General features: G+C 44.2%; 1 protein-coding gene and 1 long non-coding RNA gene across 2 annotated transcripts; one reads left to right on the forward strand and one right to left on the reverse strand.

Annotated features, from left to right (window-relative positions):
* Positions 1-2,204: 2,204 nt before the first annotated feature.
* Positions 2,205-11,782, reverse strand: ZCCHC10 (zinc finger CCHC-type containing 10). Its single transcript, XM_052689572.1, has 4 exons — positions 11,648-11,782; positions 9,381-9,542; positions 6,964-7,005; positions 2,205-3,981 (listed from the first exon to the last, which is right to left on the reverse strand). The coding sequence occupies exons 1-4, from the start codon at positions 11,722-11,724 to the stop codon at positions 3,717-3,719; spliced, it is 546 nt and encodes a 181-aa protein (XP_052545532.1). The 5' UTR covers positions 11,725-11,782; the 3' UTR covers positions 2,205-3,716.
* Positions 11,783-11,887: 105 nt separating this feature from the next.
* Positions 11,888-17,083, forward strand: LOC128083937 (uncharacterized). The gene is made up of 2 exons (XR_008208255.1): positions 11,888-16,215; positions 16,469-17,083. It is a non-coding gene; the product is annotated as an uncharacterized LOC128083937 (long non-coding RNA).
* The last annotated feature ends 822 nt before the right edge of the window (positions 17,084-17,905 follow it).

The following is a 17,905-nucleotide window of genomic DNA, read 5'->3' on the forward strand; positions in this document are numbered from 1 at the left end:
GGTTAAAGCGTGCAAATAAAATGCAGCAGAATTGTAAAAAAAATTCTTGTACGACTGCAATTTAAACTCCAGCATTTAAAAAGAATCATGGAATTGCTCAGGTTAGAAAAGACCCTCAAGATCATCAAGTCACAAGCTGACCGTACTGCCCAACTCTTAACTGAACCACGGCCCTGAGCACCACATCCAAATGGAGGCTCTGACTGCAGGGAACCTTCCTGCAAAGACGCTGTAAAAACATCCAATAGAGCTAAGCCTGGCGCCATCTGCAATAGATCAACTGCTGTTACTGGCAGTTAAATGTGAGCTCTGTTCTGAAACCAAGATATTACCAACATTACTACAAAATACGATGATACGGGGATGAACTCTGCCCTGTCTCAAAGTTAAGTGCCAACAGCTTCCCTGCTTTATGGAGGTGGGGAGGACACAGCCAGCTTCGCTGAGAAAGTAACGCTGCAGTGTAAATAGAGGAGCAGCAAGTAATCAAAGTGCTTCATTCCTGTTACGACTCAATCATGTCTTCATAGTTATATTTTGACAGTGGCATTTTGGGGTATCACCTCTCAAGCTGATATTCTGTGTCACGTTTTGTACTGTTCCTAATGCCTCTCCCCCCACGCACACTTTTTTTTTAAAAAACACATTTTGAACAAAATTAGGCTGTGAAGACCTGCCTGACCCCACTCCTGTCTCAGTGTCTGGTTAGAGACACATCTTGGATAAATGTGACTTCATAAAACAGATTACATCCATGAGGCTCAGGTACATGGAATGATTTCTGTATAAAGCAAATCCACCCAATAGCTTTACACTAGAATATCAGGTTTCCCCCCTTCTTTTGCTCTCCTATCACTCAGCACTGTTTTCCCTTGAAATGCAATGCCTTTTCCTGAGGCTGTTTTTCTACCAGACTGCATCAATTGCTTCACTTCAATTAGTGATGGCAGCTTTGCTTGAAATAGGAAGGATTAAATTGAACCTGATCCAAGATACACAACTCTCATGTAAAAATATACATGCTCAGTAAATAATTTCAGAGAAGGGAGGGTTGCTTTGTTTGCTTCCAATTAATGCCCTCCTGTACTTAACCTAGAGCTCTGAAGGATGGTAATTAAAGAAATACCTGTCAAAAAGGATTGGAATTGAAGCATCTTGTGACAAGGTATCAGGATGCAGTGTGTTGAAAGGTGAACTGGTAAGGAAGGCTCTTCATATGCTGGTGGGTTTTAATCTGTAAAACAAGATACATAAACTCACAAAAATAAAACATACTCAAAAGTAAACACCCAATGTAAGAGTAGATAGCTTTGTGGCTGGTCTGGGACCTTATCAGCTCCAGGCAGTATGTGATATGCAGTTAAAGCAGTAAGACACCTCAGTCTCCCCACTCATAACCCAACAGTGGGCTAGAAATTAAGGTTTCCTGAATGTTATCTGTAATTATATTACCTTCTCATATCTCCTGCTAACAGAACATAACATACACAAGGATTTCCTTTTGCCTTGGTGAATTGACCCAATTTAGCTGGCTGCAGACACTGCAAACAGAAGTAGGAAGAGACCAACCCCTGAACTTAGTGACTGGCTTTAGCACTTAGCAGGCTGTTTGACAATCATCAACTTTCCTTTCTTGGCAGAGATGAGTTAATGAGGAATATCACTACACTTCTGATGAACCACCCACACAAGTACTGGCAGCATTACAGATTGCAGAAACAAACACCCCACACGATCTTAATAGGGCGGCAAAGATAATTGAGACTTGATCCCTTGTCCCCTCCCTCCTAATTAACTGCTGTTCCTCATCACAGTCCCCCTTCACATCCACACTGCTGCTACTGCTGCTCAGCTCAACGCCACCCAGAGCGAGCGCCTGCATTCTCTGCACACAGTCTCCATGAAATGGGTGCTATGTCCTCTTCCAGCAGTCCCCCATTCCTGCTGTGCCCCTACAATGGAAGTCAGGGCTGCAAGCTTCCCAACAACCTGCTTCAGTCATCAGTTTGCCAAAGCTGTCACAGGGCTGGGATTCGGGTCACCTCTAAGAACACAGCTCTCCAAATGCCTGCTCCCTACCACCACCGCCTCTTCCACGCTTTACTACTGTATCACTTACATTTTGATTGCCATTAAGCATGAACTCAGAAAGCACCGTTTAATAACTTAACTTTTTCCCATTAAACAGTACATTCACTAAGGAGGACTTCAAACGATTTTCTGTTAATTTTATTTACAAGTCTGCAGCGTTCTGTAAAACACAGTAATGATTACAGACTAAAACACACAACATACATATTTTCAAACATTTAAATATAAGCACAGTTTATTCAAAAGTAATACTACACACTGCATTTTCCATAAAAATATAAAAAATAGTTACTATATTTTACCTAAATCAAGATATTTAAGAATTCTTCCACGTGTGACGTCCCCTCCCAAAAAAAAAAGGGAACTCCAACAATAAGAAATCCAGGAGTCAACATCCCAAATGAGAAAACGAATGCCAATGCTCAAATCCACCAAACGAACACAGAAGTTTCAACCTGCAACCAGCAGTAATTGTTCTGCAGCACGTTGGGATTTTCCTTTGCACCAACCTGCACCTCCTGCTGCAGGGTCTCACAGACACACACCTCCATGAGCGCAGGGCTGCTCCTACTGCAGACCACAACCAGCCACCACCTGCCCAACAGCACAGCTTGGCAGTCTCACATTACACAACTTTTTTTTTTTTTTTGCAAAAATATCAAAAGGGAAACTCTCTCCTTTGGGAATTCCATTTAGAGACGACTCTTCTCCTCACTGAACATTCAGTGAAAATAGCCTTCCTTTCTCCTAAAAATAGTGCCATTTTTGTTTGTTACTACCATTTTTACTGCCTATTCTATACTGAAAGCTAATAGTTCTGAAATACACCTATTCAAGCCCTTCTTCCAATAGGATACAAGTGATTTACAAAACAAGGCACAAAGATGAAACTCCTAAGCAGCATCAGTCAATCCTTCCATCGTGCACTGCTCCTCTTTCTTACACAGACATTGCTGCAAGAGACACCGTCTCAGAAAAGCACAACAAATACACGAACTGTGGAAACAGGCAAAGCCTCTGTACAGCACAAGTAGGACATCCAGCATGAACAAAGGAACGCCACTGAAAGTTCTGCGGTGCAGGTAAGACTCAGCCTGGAAGCATCGGGAAAAGCCACCAGAAAGAAGCTCAGCAGCACGAATTTGTTAACAGTGAGATGGCAGGTCCTCCGTGTGCACTGAGCATTCCACGCCAGCAATGGCAGTGCACCACAGGCAGCAGTGTGAAGCTTTTGCTTCTGATAGTTTAGAGGATTTTCTAAATGTGAGAGAAGTCGCCATAAACAGAGCAGTAGAACACGATGCACAGCATGATCTGAAATAAAGAGATTTTGCGTTCCAGCACGTAAACATCCAGGCTACTGGGCCTCAGCTCATATAAACAAATCTGATGATAGACTTTTAAACTAAAAAAGTAAGATTTCCCATAAAATGATAAACCTCAAAAATACTCTTTCAGTAAGTTTCACGTGCCATTTAATACCTTTCATGTCCTATGAACGACACAGAACATTTAGAGAGTTTTAGCAGAAGAAATGTTGACCAGTTAAACTGTTTGGCAACCACGTGCTCAAAACCTCTTTGAAGAATGTTATAATTCACTCAGAAGCAGTTCTTCCCTGTTCATTATTTCTTCTTCTTTTTCTTTGGTGGCTCATCATCAGAACTACTGTCTGTACTGCTACTGCTACTGCTGGAGGAACTGGAATCTGATTCAAACTCTGAAGATGAGGAAGTACTACTGGAGGATGGAGAAGAGGAGGATGTGGAGGAGCTCTCATCACTGTCACTATCAGAAGAAGAAGAGGTAGAAGAATCATCACTGTCAGATGAGGAATCACTAGCTGAACTGTCACTGCTGCTGCTGCTGGAACTTGTTACACTTTTAGATCTGAAAGAAAACAAACACACAGATGAGCACAGTTCTGCCCTTTATACTCTGCTGTAATCCAAAGATCAATTAATTGCTCTGAACATTTCCAGACCTGACAATTTAAGAATCTTCCCTCCCTCCTTGTCCTCCTCCCAGCTCTTGCCTTTATTCTGAAAGAACAAATTTTGGCTATTTGAGCAACAGCAGAATGACACCACAGATGTGAAGTAAGTTGGCCCATACAACATCAAAGCGAATGCAGGACTACAGGGAAAAAAGGTAAGTTTGAAAGTTGGCAAGGCTTTTAGGAACATCTAGTGACTTCAATGGCCTACCTCAACACAAGAACAAAGTTGCAGAAAAAGCATGAATGTGCTGTACTGCTGAAGCTTCAGGCAGAAATTAACAAAGACTGGATGTCCAGAACTGTAATAACAAGTGACATTTTGGCTATGTAAGTGTTGGTGGAAATTTCATCAGTGATTTCACAGATGTTAGAATTGTGCTCAATGGAAACTGTTCCTAGATTACTCCTGGCAAAAGGAGCCAAACTTTCTGCAATAACACAATGCTTATGTTTGCAGAGTAGGAGAGAAGGTGTGGAAATAGTCCAGGATAAAGACGTTAGGAACACTGGAAAGTGGGTTTGTGCATGCTCTGCAACTTCATTTATTCTCCCCCCATTTGTAGCCCTTCCAGTAAGACAGCTGTTCTCAAGACCAAGGTCTGTAACGCAACGTAAACAAACCACTGAAGTTTCTGTAATACAGCCATCTCTTATCTCTCTTGCTCTGTGCAGATGTAATGGCTGTTTATTAAAAAAAATCCCTAAGGTCTGGTTAAATACAGACTTTTTGCTGATGTAAAACTAGTCATAAAATGAGAGAGAACGGGACTATTTTAAACTGACCTTTGGCAGCTCCACAAACTCTTTCTGTCTAAACAGCTTCACTGAATTTCAAACCCATTTATATGGGCAAGAACCTGACAAAGGATTGACCTATTCTAAAATTCACCTATTTTCTCTTGTCCTAATTAGGTGATGTAACATCCTCGATGCTAACGATCGGTAGATTCCAGATTTGTGGGCACACCACTGGAAAAGCACAACATTTCTCCAGCATCCATTCACCTCACAAGCTCATAAGCGTTGCTGAACTCTTGAGTTTCCGTGCACAAATCATGGAACAGCTGCTGCATTTTGTAATGCGTGTTATCATTCTTCTCAGACTTTATCCTTCCTAACTCCACCTAAATCATTTAACAACCTCCAGTGATTTTAACACGCTACTTAAATCAGACCTGCAACGTGGAGCACAGCTACCGGGATGTTTACGGCTGTGTGCCCCGAAGGAACGAGTGAATTAGGACAAGTTTCACCCTTCAGACAGTTACAGTTGTTTGTGATTCATAAAAAAAAGCCCTCCACGAAGGGGGCTTTCAATTACCAAATGAAGGATGCCACACAGCAACGATGAAGCCAACACAGAAGCCAACTCTGTGCCACCTGATGTTACAGCATTGTACAACAGCAGTTTTGCCCATTCCTGCTTTTCTGGTTAAGCCTGTAGCTTCGTGCTGCTATCAGAACACACACACTGTGTCAAGGCTTTGTGCTCTCTGCCAGAACACACTACTTTGGCTTTTTTCTTTTTATTCTGGAACCTGTATATTTAATGGCAATGCTTTGCTGAATTTTCTGCATTTAATTTTTCCTGGATCACAACAAAGAGACAGAAATCCCACATTACCTCAAAAGGAATTTATATTGCTGGATTTCATACTTGCATCAAAACAGGACACCAATTTGAAGAGCACAGAAGTTTTAGGGGAAAAAAATGGCTGAACAACTTCCTACCACAAATCCTTCTGCTCCTTTTTACATCTGGCAGCAGTTCAGGGCTCAAATGCTCTGAAATACAGAATGCCAAATAGAGCACTGCAGCAGAGAAAGCTGAGGAAGGAAGAATTATGAACTCTGTTGTTTAGAAATCGGTTGGATTTATGACCTCACCATTTCCAGGTAACTCCAGCAATAAATGGACCCTCCTGATAAAGAGCCCCTCAGCAATCCTGAGCAGCACCTCAGTTCTGCTGTCAAGTATTCCGATAAAGCCAGATGGAACAACAGCTTCATATAAAGGCATGTTTTTAAAAGCTGCTGAGAACAACTGGCACACAAAGCAAAAGGCTTCTTCTCAAAAACCTCCTGAAATTGGTTTTAGATCAGATTTAGAGATAGAGGACAGGCTATGAAATGCAAAGAGACAAGGAGGTGATTATTGTCGACGTGCCCCATGTGTCAGACTAATGCTCAGCAGCACTACAGCAGGGCTCAAGCTGCTCCTGAAAGGGCTCTGCTAATGGAGATTGCAGTGGATTCCCAAGCTAGCATTACCATGGATTTAAAGGAGGAAGAACGTCCTAAGAATTTCTGGCTCAAATTACTATTTCTTTTCCAGGAGTGAAGAGGAATGGGAGGTGGGCTGGGAACAGAATATTTACCACCCTGATTTTTTATTATTATTATTTTTAAGATACTTATTTCATTCTTTAAACAAAACTTCAGAGAGACAGCTGTTAAGAAAAGGGGATGCAAACAACAAACAGAAGAGCAAGACAGATAGGTGGAACAATACACACTACAAACAGTGTGCTACTCTTGCACGTTTAACTACCTGATGAACTTTGAGGCAAAAACAAGAAGATTTCTTCTAAAGCAAAATCACAAGAGATAAAAGAGTCAGTATGAAAAAAAAAGAATCAAAAAACAGAAGACAAGGAATTTAAGAGTTTTTGGACAGGGAAGAATAGAAATTCTCCCAAGTACCTGCTATACAAACATCTGTAATGAGGCTAAAAGCTGCAGCATCAAAGTCAGCATTCACAATTTTGCCTTTCAGTTTCCATACACACCCCTCCCAAACTGCCTGCTGCAACACCCAAATGCAAGATCCCACACTCAAATAGCTGCACATCTTGCCATCATTACCCACATACCTTTTTTTCTTGGTCTTCCTTTCTGCAGTACTTTCTCCAGTGCTAATTAGGGGGGAAAAAACAATGCCTTTAGTTAATGCATAGGAAAAGGAAATATTCAGCAGCACAGTGGAGCTGAGTTCAGTATCAATGAACTGCTGTCTCACTGGCAGAGAGTTGTGCTGCCCAAAACTCATTCAGGATGCATTTTCAATCATTTTTCAAACTAGAAGGAATGTCTACAAACCCAGGACAGGGGAGGGAAAAAAAAAAAAAAAAAAAGCAATTCATCTCTAATTTCCTGTGTAAGTGTGCTTTATCCTTTACTCTTCTCTTTGTACTGCACAGACAGCATCTTGGGACAGGAAAAGCAGAGGGGACAAGGATACAGAGAGGTCCTGTGCAGCCACATTTCACAATAACTGAATTGACTGAAACAAAGGATTAGAAGATGAAATTAGTCTGCAGCTTTCATAGCATTTCTCACAGGCACAAAAGGCACAGAATGATCTTTCTACTGACCCTACCAGCAACCTGTCTTTCATGTTCCCATATATTCATACACTCACAGAAAGCTTTAGTAGCAAATACCACAGGACAAAGTTTCTTTTAACAATCTATCTTAAGAGGTTCCCACCAGTCATCGATTTCAGATTTTTTTTCCCCTCCAAACATTTCAGTTAAATTTACCAATTGCATCCTTTTCACACCTGACTGTCAGAACACAGCATAACTTAGCCTGGAATTGAATTAAACTGATTAACGTCATTCCTCATTATGTATTTACAAGGTACTTAATGCACCTCTCACACAGAAGGAGGTTGTCTGTTCCTTCACAAAGGAGGATACCTTTTCCTCAGCTGAAATTATTATTGAAAGCCATCTCAAGCGCACAGAACAGAAAGCACGTAAATTGGAAGAGCTGCCAATACTTCACATTTAGAAACACTTTATATTTAGAAATCAGAAAGCAGTATTTGTTGAGAAAGACTCCAGAGAAGGGCAGGAACAAGAAAACATTAAGCATAAGCTATGTTATTTCAACAGAAGCACTCAGTGCCATTTGCACGCTGGCAAAATGAAATTTGGCACGTTTGTGTTTTCATACAACTACTGTGAAAATCTCACAATTATTACACGAGGAGTTTTCCACACCCTCACAAAATCCTGTAGGCAAGAAGAAAATTCATTAAACTCCAAACTGAACCAAGTTTGAATCTCTCCTGTATCTCTGCATGTTATAAACATTCCCATTAGGAAGGCTGTAGAACCCTACCACAGGCTGCCAGGTCCCAGAGCCACCGTGAGCACACAGTCACACTGAAGCACCGTTAGGACTGAGCCAGGCTGCAGTGGCACAGCTCTGTGCCTGCCTCTGAGCTTTAACCCTCACATGAATCCAGGAGTTTGCTTCCCTAAGAAACTGCACAGCTGAGAGTGGTTGATCCGCTGCAGATCAAACAAAGCTGCTCCACTACACCTGGTTATTTTCCCCGAGGCACCACGCTGTGTTTGCAGAGCCATAAATAAAACTGCAGCATTCTGGTTTCAGTTCAAAGTGGCAGCAGTCCTCCAAAACGCCTCGAAAGGAAGCGAGTTTTAGATCCTAGGCACTTAGGCTCTAGGAGTGCTTATCTACACTACTAGAGGATTAAAATTGTTTCATGGTTACTCACTGGATCAGAAGTTATTTCAAAATCAAATGTTTTATAGTACTCTTAAGACAAGACAACTCCCAGTTCAGTCAGTATTTCAGCACTGCAATTTACGTTCCTGTCTCAGCTGAAACAGCCAATGAGGTCAAATCAGATCACTCTGACAGAGGTCACCACCTATCCTCTTCTTAGCAAGATAACAGAGCTCTTTCATAACTCACATCCTGGTAGCACTGATGACCTATGGTCAAAACACTGAGCTGCACGAGGTGGCGACAAGGAGGCACGTCTTCAGGTTCTCAGGACCAATACACAACTTAGTGGGAGGTCTTCACACTGCAAGGAACACAGGACTGAGAACCCAACAACCTACCACTCATCTGTTTGAACCATTACGTACTTAACAGTGGACCTTTGCCACCTGTAGGAACAGTTTAACAACAAAACTAAGCAGAAGTTAAAGAACCGCTTCTAGACATCTTCAGCTCCACACCAACCTGCACGGCCAAGCACACAAAGATGAAACTGAGCTACTCAGGAGTCAGCATTTCACTGAAAAGGTCTCCAACTATTTTAACTTCAGCATGCTTTATTTTTTGCCTCAGGTGCAATCTGAGTGTACCTCCCCCACCCAGCACACACTATGGCTTTAAAACTGAACAAGCATCACAGAGTGCAGGCGAAAGGACAAAAAGAAAACAACCTAGGGCACCACCTTTCCCACGCTCACACCAAATTACCTCTTCATTAATAAGCTGAACATTCTCATTCTGTCAGTCTTACCTTTGTTGCAGCAGTAGTTGCTTTTCTTTTTCTTTCAGAATTTTTGCTAATTGAGCTGTCCTTGAAGGTCTGTGCAGGTATTTTCTCTTCCCCGTGCACTCATACGTCCAGTGTCCAAACTCTAAACATTTCTGACATCTTACGTGCTGCTTGTTTGCCTCCCTACAAAAATGCAGAATTGTTTAAGCGACCGATCCCACGTCTGCCTGTTTTACCTATTGAAAAAATACGCATTTTCTTTAGCACAGCCTTCACACCATACATCACTACGGTTAAAGCAGGCTGATGTCCATGGGTGCTTTTGAATCAGAACACGAACAGTAACATCAAATACACACAGAACTTTGGCAAACATGCTACTGCAGTTACCAAGCTACTCTCATACCAACTACTTATGGAAGGAGAAAGATGCTTTTCCCCTATTCCAGAGCTTCAGCTTAAGCCTGCTTCTGGTTAAAGCAGCAAATGCTGAACTAGGACACTGGCTGTCCGTACAATGATCAATTGCAGCTCAATTTCTTTTCTCACTTGTACACACTTCTGGAAGTCTAGTTTGCACTCTTCAGTTTCACACCCTGTATTTATCACCCAACTGCCAAGCACTTCCAAATTCACTCAAAGCAGCCAGGATCTGAGCAAGTAAAGCAGAGCTGCTCCCAGCTGCAGCTTATCTGAATTTCCCTACCATCTATTAAAGCCTGACAGAAGATTTATTGTAAGAATGATCAGATTCTTATTCACTTTCTGCAGTGTAAATCAACCAAACACCAGAACCACAAGTGGGCATTTTACAACCGCATTTCAGTTTTTAGAGATAAATTTGATCACTTTTAGCAGAAAACTAAGAAAAATTTGTGTATGCCGATTTTAGCATTTGCTCCACGATTCTAAAGCTTTATTTAAGTTTTATTTATTTATTTTAAAGAACAGCTGCTTTTGATCTTCTCACAGATACACTCTTGCTTTACAAGTAAGGACACTCATAGAGCACTCAAGTGACTGACTCGAGGCCATACCATAAACTACTTCTAGAGCCAGTGAACTTTATGAGAACTGCTGTAATTTATTTCTGCCCTTGTATCATGTTTTCAGCACCAAATGACTCGTTTTTCAAGGCCAGGACACCTAAAACAAGGCCTGCAGAACAGTTAGCTTTGTCTCGTCTGGGACTTCTGGCTCTGCCACCACAGTTGCACATAAGCAGAACCAGGAAAGCCTCTCTGCTTCATCAACAGAGATGGTGTCACAAACCAGGCCAGACTCCACAGGAGGAGAAGTTCAAAGCAGTACTAATAACAACTCCTTATTTCTAGGGCTTTAGTTTGGTGGCCCTGCTAGGCAGGGGGTTGGAACTACATGATCCTTGAGGTCCCTTCCAACCCGGGTGATTCTGTGATTCTGTGATTCTAGGGCTTTAACAAGGCTCACGTGACTAAGGCAGAGAATCCCATGCAAGCTAAAATAAGATCGAGCCCTAAAAGCAACACAATTACCAGGAAACAGATCAAAAGAGTTCAGCAAAAACAGGGCTATAAATACCATCCCAACACCAACACGTGTTAATGGAAAGCACGAGATTAAGGCAATCATTTAACACAGATCAGTATAAACCTAGCAGGCATATGAAGACTTCAGAAGCGTTGAAATCAAGCAATGACTTCTTACAACTTAAAAGAGCAAGTATTGCAAAAGCGCTTTGAATTCCCTGTTACTTTCCTGCAGAAAATAGAAAATAAGTTACGGTACACAATGACAAAGGAACGGAAAGCAATAATGTCACAAATCCTTCCACCACCGTAATTCTCTGAAATTCAACAAGAATCAGTTCTGCCGGACAGAGCCAACGAGTTTTTACCGAGAGCAGCACCAGCTCGTTTCTCCTCTTCTGCGGTCCCGCACAGCCCCGGAGCGCGACCAAACCTCCGACCTGCGGCACTGCGCGCACACGGAGACACGGAGACACGGAGACACGGAGACACGGAGACACGGAGACACGGAGACACGGAGACACGGAGACACGGAGACACGGAGACACGGAGACACGGAGACACGGAGACACGGAGACACGGAGACACGGAGACACGGAGACACGGAGACACGGAGCCCCGCGGCCCGGCCCACCACCCCACGCCTCGCACGGCGAGCTGCGCCCAACGGCCGGGGATCACCAAGCCTCAGCCGCTCTCCTCTCGCTCTCCTCTCGCTCGCTCGCTCGCCCGCCCGCCCGCCCGCTCGCCCGGCCCGGGCCCGCTGCCCGCCGCACTCACGCCTGTCTCCGAGCGATGAGGCGATGCATGGGAGTCGCCATCTTCGCGGCCGGGAAGCGAGGCGCGCCGCGCTGCATGCCGGGCCGGCGCTTCCCATTGGGGGAGGAGGAGCGGCCGCCACAGAAAGGAAGTCCTCCCGCGGGCAGAGGGGGCGCCCTGCGGCAGGGAGGCGCGCTGCTCGGCCCGTCTCTCCTGCTTCGCCGTTGCCGTGGCAGCGATGGGTGGAGATGTGCGGGAAGTCTGTGGCGCCGCTGGAGGCGGCGGGCTCTGGTCAGGCGGGCGTCGATCGCATGCCGAGCTTCGCCTTTACTCGTTCAGTCGAATAAGCCAACGCGGCCGCCTGCTGCGGCTTCACATCAGCATGAAGGTACGTCGCGAGATGGGAGGAGGGCGTAACATCTCTGGTCGTAGCATGAACTCACCAAAGAAGTGCTGGGAAGGGCTGGATTTCAGAAGAGGGAAAGTGAACCTGTGTCACTCCTCAGATGTTGCACCTTGGTAATTTTAAGCTGGTCTTTTTTTTCTTTGCCCCATGCTCTCAAAACTCCTCAGTACCCGAAAGGCTCGTTTCTGCTGCAGGCGCAGTGTGTAACCGCGGCTCAGCAATCCCTGAACCATCACCGGCCTTGCAGGCACTGCAGGTGCAGCCCATGGGGACCAGAGCTGTCCTGTGCTTGATTGTGAGGAGACACAGCTCTGATGTAGGAATCCAAAGGCATGTTGTTTTCTCCACATCACTAAGCCCAACACAGAAGCCCCCAGCGATGCCAGCAGCTCCCCGTGCTTCCATCACCTCCTTGCAGGCTGTGGCACAGCAGAGCTCCGAGGACAGAAGAGGAGCAGCGTTCTGGCAGCGCACACGTGGGGCTCTGCGGGCAGCACCCCCCTTACACTGAGCGCAGGGAAGCACTGCGGCTTCATCTGTTTGCCTTATCAGCAGTCATTGTTATCTCATGGGATCTGTTTTAAAATATCTTAAATCTCCTTACAAAAATCCTCAAGAAAATACACTTTTTAATGCTGGCTAGGGATTGCGCCTGCTGGGAGCACTTTCTGTCCAGCTGTTCTCAGTATTCACTCTGAAGCGTCCTGTCACAGGGGCAGCTAGTGGGCAATAAGCAGGTATTCCATTAGACTCTTATGTTTATTCGAGTGCATGAACTCTTACGGATTCTCAGTAGGTTAGTAGCAGCTGAAATGTCAGTATTATGTCTGGTACATTATAAATGTGGCAGTTTGGCCTCAGTACTGAAGCCTGGATGTATCTCACTTTTAATGGAGAAAGTCTGACAGAAGCATTTCCTATTTTAGGACTGATCTATTTTTAATAATCCATGCTTTATAATGAATTCCTGATCCTTTTTTATTTCAGTATCACTTAAAATCTTGGAGTACATTACACACCAATAACACTGTCTGATCTAAGCTTAACAACACTGGGTGCTCCTGGCATCTGCTCTAAGCTTAACAGCACTGGGTGCTGTGGATCTCTCCTAGTGTTACTGCAGCAGAACTACAGTTCCCTAAGTTTGCCAGTACAGCAAGGTTTCTGATGTCATATGCCAGAATACTCAATGAGCATATGGGCTTTTCCTTACACAGGAAAAGTGGATTGCTTTTGCTTACTAAAGCAATCCACTAAAAATCCTTCTATTCCAGGAGTTTGGAAACGTATTTGTGCCTTTCAGAGCCTGAAGTCTCCTTGGAGCAATGCTTCAGGGTCTCTCCTGTCACTCAGATGGACCCCACCACAGCACCCACGAACACACCCAGCTCCCCCCAGACTAAATGTGCAGAGTTATTGCATGGTACTCGGCTCCCTTGCAAGTGGGACATTTCCCTGCTGTTCAATGAACTGAGTGTAACCACAAATTCTGCCTTTGCACACTTGGTTGCTATTTAAAGTCACAGTATCACTCATCAGGGAAATTACTTTCCAAAATGTGCCCCTCTCTATACAGGAAAGGGAGGAGATCTACAACAGCGCAGGAAAAAAAGCTGGGGATGGTGGTGAAGCTTCTGTGGTGCAGACACTGAGCTGCCTTTTCACGGTATCAATATCACTCCTGCCAAACCTCAATTCAAGTTAGTTTTCATTGGGTCTGCTGTTGTAAAAATGCATTGGAAGGAGTAATGTGCCCCAAAAATCTGTCATCTAACTGGAAGTCCAGCCACGGTTCACATTGAAAGAAAAATTAAAAATCAGCTTTATTATTACAAGGCTCTTAAATGAGATTATTTCTGATCTTAACTGTAGATACCAACAGGAGGAAGTACTGGCTAGCTACAGATGAAATACTTAAAGGAGAAAAAGTCAGTATTCTCATTTAGAAAATTCTGTAGCAGTGGATATTGGACACTTGCCATTTTCAATACATTCTTCTATATTTTTAATGCTCCCAATCCATTCTGTGTGGGACTTGGGGCTCACCCCCTTCCCCGAGGCAGCAGGGCCAGTGCAGTGCTGCTATGGGGAAGTTTTGTCCTCACAGCACCTCTGTAAGCGTGAGCAGTGGGGCTGCTCCAGCCTATAGCACGGTGCCGTATTTTTAGATCCTCAGCTCACATTTCAGTGAACATGAAGTATCTTTGTGTGTCAACAGACCCAAAATGTCTCCCAATGGAGCGTGAAGCACGTCGACGTAGCAGGGACGTAATCTGGGCAGTTTGTGGAAGCTTATGTCATTAAATCTATCACTGGAATGTGTTTGATGTACAGCAAATTCAGATGTTTTTCTTTCCTGGGAAGTCATAGTGTGCGAGGGAGCTGGGATGGCAAGGAGGGAAGGGCTGGTACCCGGGCACGACTTGAATTAGGGAACTTTCAGTTCAGCTTGTTGAAGGTCTTCATGGAGAAATAAGGCCTGAGCTTGTGCCCAGCCACTGTCCTTCATCTGTCAGTGAGGAGCCCATGGGACCAAGCTCTGGCTTTGTGGGCAGCCCAAGCACAGGAGCTGTGGAGGAGGACAGAACGGCGGAGCCCACCTGCAGACTGTCAGCTTTTTGTATGCTCAGGGATTGGGAAGCTCCTGGAGGTGCCCTGCTGCGGGGTGCCGCAGGCTCCAGTTATTGGGGAACCATTGCACAGGATCCTATCTACACTTCTGTGTCATCTCTAAAGCTGTTTTCTTCCTCCCACCACTCTGTAGAAGGCTTCCCAAAGCTCTATTGCTTCAGTTAATCCAAGATCCCCATAATTTCTGAGTCAAATTTGCTAGCGATCTGTTTGTCCGTTAATTATTGTCAGCTGTTCTTTAAATTAGTAATTTTCCATCTCCAGTACACTGATGGTCAGTGATAGCATCACGTCTTGTGTTCATTTTGCAGCATAAGGTCAATCTCCATCTGTAATACCACAATACAGGCTGCCCTGATATACTCATTTCTAGCATTAAGAAATATATGCAAAGCTCTGACCTAGTCTTAATTATACAGCTGTGATATCTCCGTAGCAGGCAACACTGGCAGCAAATAATTGCCTCAGGAAAGTCTTGTGTATTCTTCAGACTTACATGGTGTTTGTTTACCACTTTCTATTATTATTTGTGTCCATTTTTTGTCTTTTTTCCTCTTTGCTTCTGTTTTGCTTCTTTGGGACAATTTCAGTTGATTGCTTGAGGTTTGGTGGGCAGTTATCTAGCCCTGATACTTCAATACCCACAATGAATTAATAAACACATGAAATCTAATTATCTGTTAAGCTTGAAGGAAAACTATGGAAATCCTTAGAAAAGGGAAAATTCTCTTTTCGACATCTATTTCACTACAAATTCTTGAGATAACTGCACGGGGGAAAATGGTCCCAGAGCAACTTTTCATAGGACATAGAGCATGGAGCTGGGATTTTCTGAGAACTGCGGTGTGATTCATATCAGAGTTGACGGCAACACGATACGGCAGCTACCCTCAGCTCAGGAGATTGCAAAGCCCATTTGTGTCTGCATGTCCCAGAATAGCACTGTGAACCATACGTTAGATGACATGCAATGACTATTTACAGCAGACCAAAGAATAGCCTGTGACAGATATCAGCTAGAGCTTATTTTAAGCCCAGATGCATTTTCGTGATTAGCTTTTGTTAATGAATTGCAAGATATGCCACTGTAAACAAAGTCTGAAAACGCTGGATTTACACTGGGATGCTCTGTAGTGGCAGAGCTGTGGTTTGTAGGCACTTCTGCTTAGCACAGAGATAACAGAAAAAGGAGGGTGTTTAGTCTGCCAGGCAAGGGTTTATCTGTGAAGTTCCCAAGAGAAAGTTTGTCACCTGGTTATGGAACTTCAATGTTTTTCCCATTTTGTTAACATTATCTTCAAAAGTCTAAGAATTTCTGTTACATTTTGTTCTTGGAATAATTGACATCTGTTTTAGAAGAGTCAGACAGCATCTTTAGCAGCGCCTTTTTGGCTTATTCTCTTTTCAGCTCTCCATAATTTAAATCATGCTTATTGTTCAAAAGTCAAGCGCTGAAAAATTGTAGGAAAAACCCAGTGAGGTGTTGTCCCTGCCACTGCTTTGCTCTTCTACCTTGAAGTCGCTTTCCCTACTGCAAAATAGTCTTCATCAGGTAAGAAATGCTAAAGCCTTACTGAAGAACGCATACTGCAAGCTGTGTCTTTCAGCCGCGATCAAACTCTGCTTAATTCTTAGCAGTACTTGTTACAATGTTTTCGCATTTTTTACATTGGAAGTCTCATTTTTTAAAAAGAAAAACACTGAGAAAATGAAGGAGAATGGGGAGGGCCACAGAATCTTTTTAATTTCAGACCCCCACATAATGACAGCTCACATTTGGAACTGATACACGTGTTTCCCCCCAGAACACCCCGTGTGGGGCCGTGGAGCTCCCTCACCCCTTACACCCCTCAGGCGGCCCGGCTGCTCGGGCTGCTCGCTGCTGGCAGCGCACCAGGACCACAGCCCAGCAGGGTCAGCTGCGCGGAGGAGCAGCCGGAGCCGCTCAGCGCCTCGAGGCGTGAGTCCTTCAGTGCCGACCGCCCGGTGACGCCAGTCTGTCGTTGCCCCACAGCCCCTGTGCTGGCAGCTTTGCTCGTTTCGAAAATGAAAGTGAAAAAAAAAAGAGGAAACGCGATGATATTCTGGTTCTTGATTGTGCCTCGAGTATGTGCTGCGTGATATTCTCCGCCCAGAACGGCAGGCTTGTTTTATTCACTGGCCCTTCCCCATAAGCTCAAGGACGTCGGAGGTTAAACACTTCATTATTGTTCCGTCATTAGCACCATGATGCAATTCCCAGCCCACGTACAGCTGCCAAAGCGGTGTCACTGAGCGTGCTGCAAGGAATTGCAGGCACTCAGAGCTGTCTTTGGGGCAAGAATCCTTCCTGGTTTAAATATTGAGTTTCTCTACCATGTGTTTTCTGTATCATTAAAACAAAGAGCAGAGATGTAAATAAAAGATTGGGAATTTCGAAACATCCTGTTTTGACACATTGCATTTTTGTATTTTAAGCACATTTTACCTCAGAATTTAATACGTTCCCAAATATTAAGTTCCACAACAATCACGAAGCATCTGAATTGCATCTGTGTCGGGGTGAATCAGCCACTCTGTTCCACATTCTCCCCTACCCTCTTCCCTCTCCATCATCTCTACTGTTGACCCATCTTGGTCCACCACAGCCTTCCTCCACCACGCGGTCTCACCGGGTGACAGACCTGACACCACGCTACGCAGCAACCTTGGCTTTTCTTTCTGGAGCGAGAAGCCCACCCACCTTCCTGGTCAACTGCTCCCCTGCACCCTTCTCCCCAGTTCTGTTATACTGGGCAGCCCGCGCTGCATCAGCATGGCCCTGCAGTGATGCCCACCTGACAGCTCCCCCACCACTGATGCTGTGGAACATGCTGGAGTTCTGTGATTCCCCAGCCCTAAAAAGGATTTTTCTCCTGCATACTCACAAAGCTCTTGCTGGCCAAACGCTTCCCTGGAAAACACGATGCAGCTAAACAAATCTGTACTACAGCAGCAGTGGCATGAGCTCTGAAGATGGTTTTGCTTATACTAAAATTCTACCTGTTAATTAGAGATCTGCTGTTCTGTTATTCCCACTGAATATCAAACCATCATATGCCAAATTTTATTTGTAGGATAGGTGGGAACAAACTGTATTTTCAAATAGTGAAACTATGAATCCAACCTTCTTGTTTCTGTAATTGAGAAATACAAAACTCAGGTGCATCACTGCCCAGCTGTGTTTTAACTGTGGACGTCTTTTGTTTTATCGGGGAGTTCCC

This window comes from Tympanuchus pallidicinctus, unplaced genomic scaffold (genome assembly GCF_026119805.1).
Source record: "Tympanuchus pallidicinctus isolate F22 unplaced genomic scaffold, pur_lepc_1.0 scaffold25, whole genome shotgun sequence".
In the NCBI taxonomy this organism is placed as follows: Eukaryota; Metazoa; Chordata; class Aves; order Galliformes; family Phasianidae; genus Tympanuchus; species Tympanuchus pallidicinctus.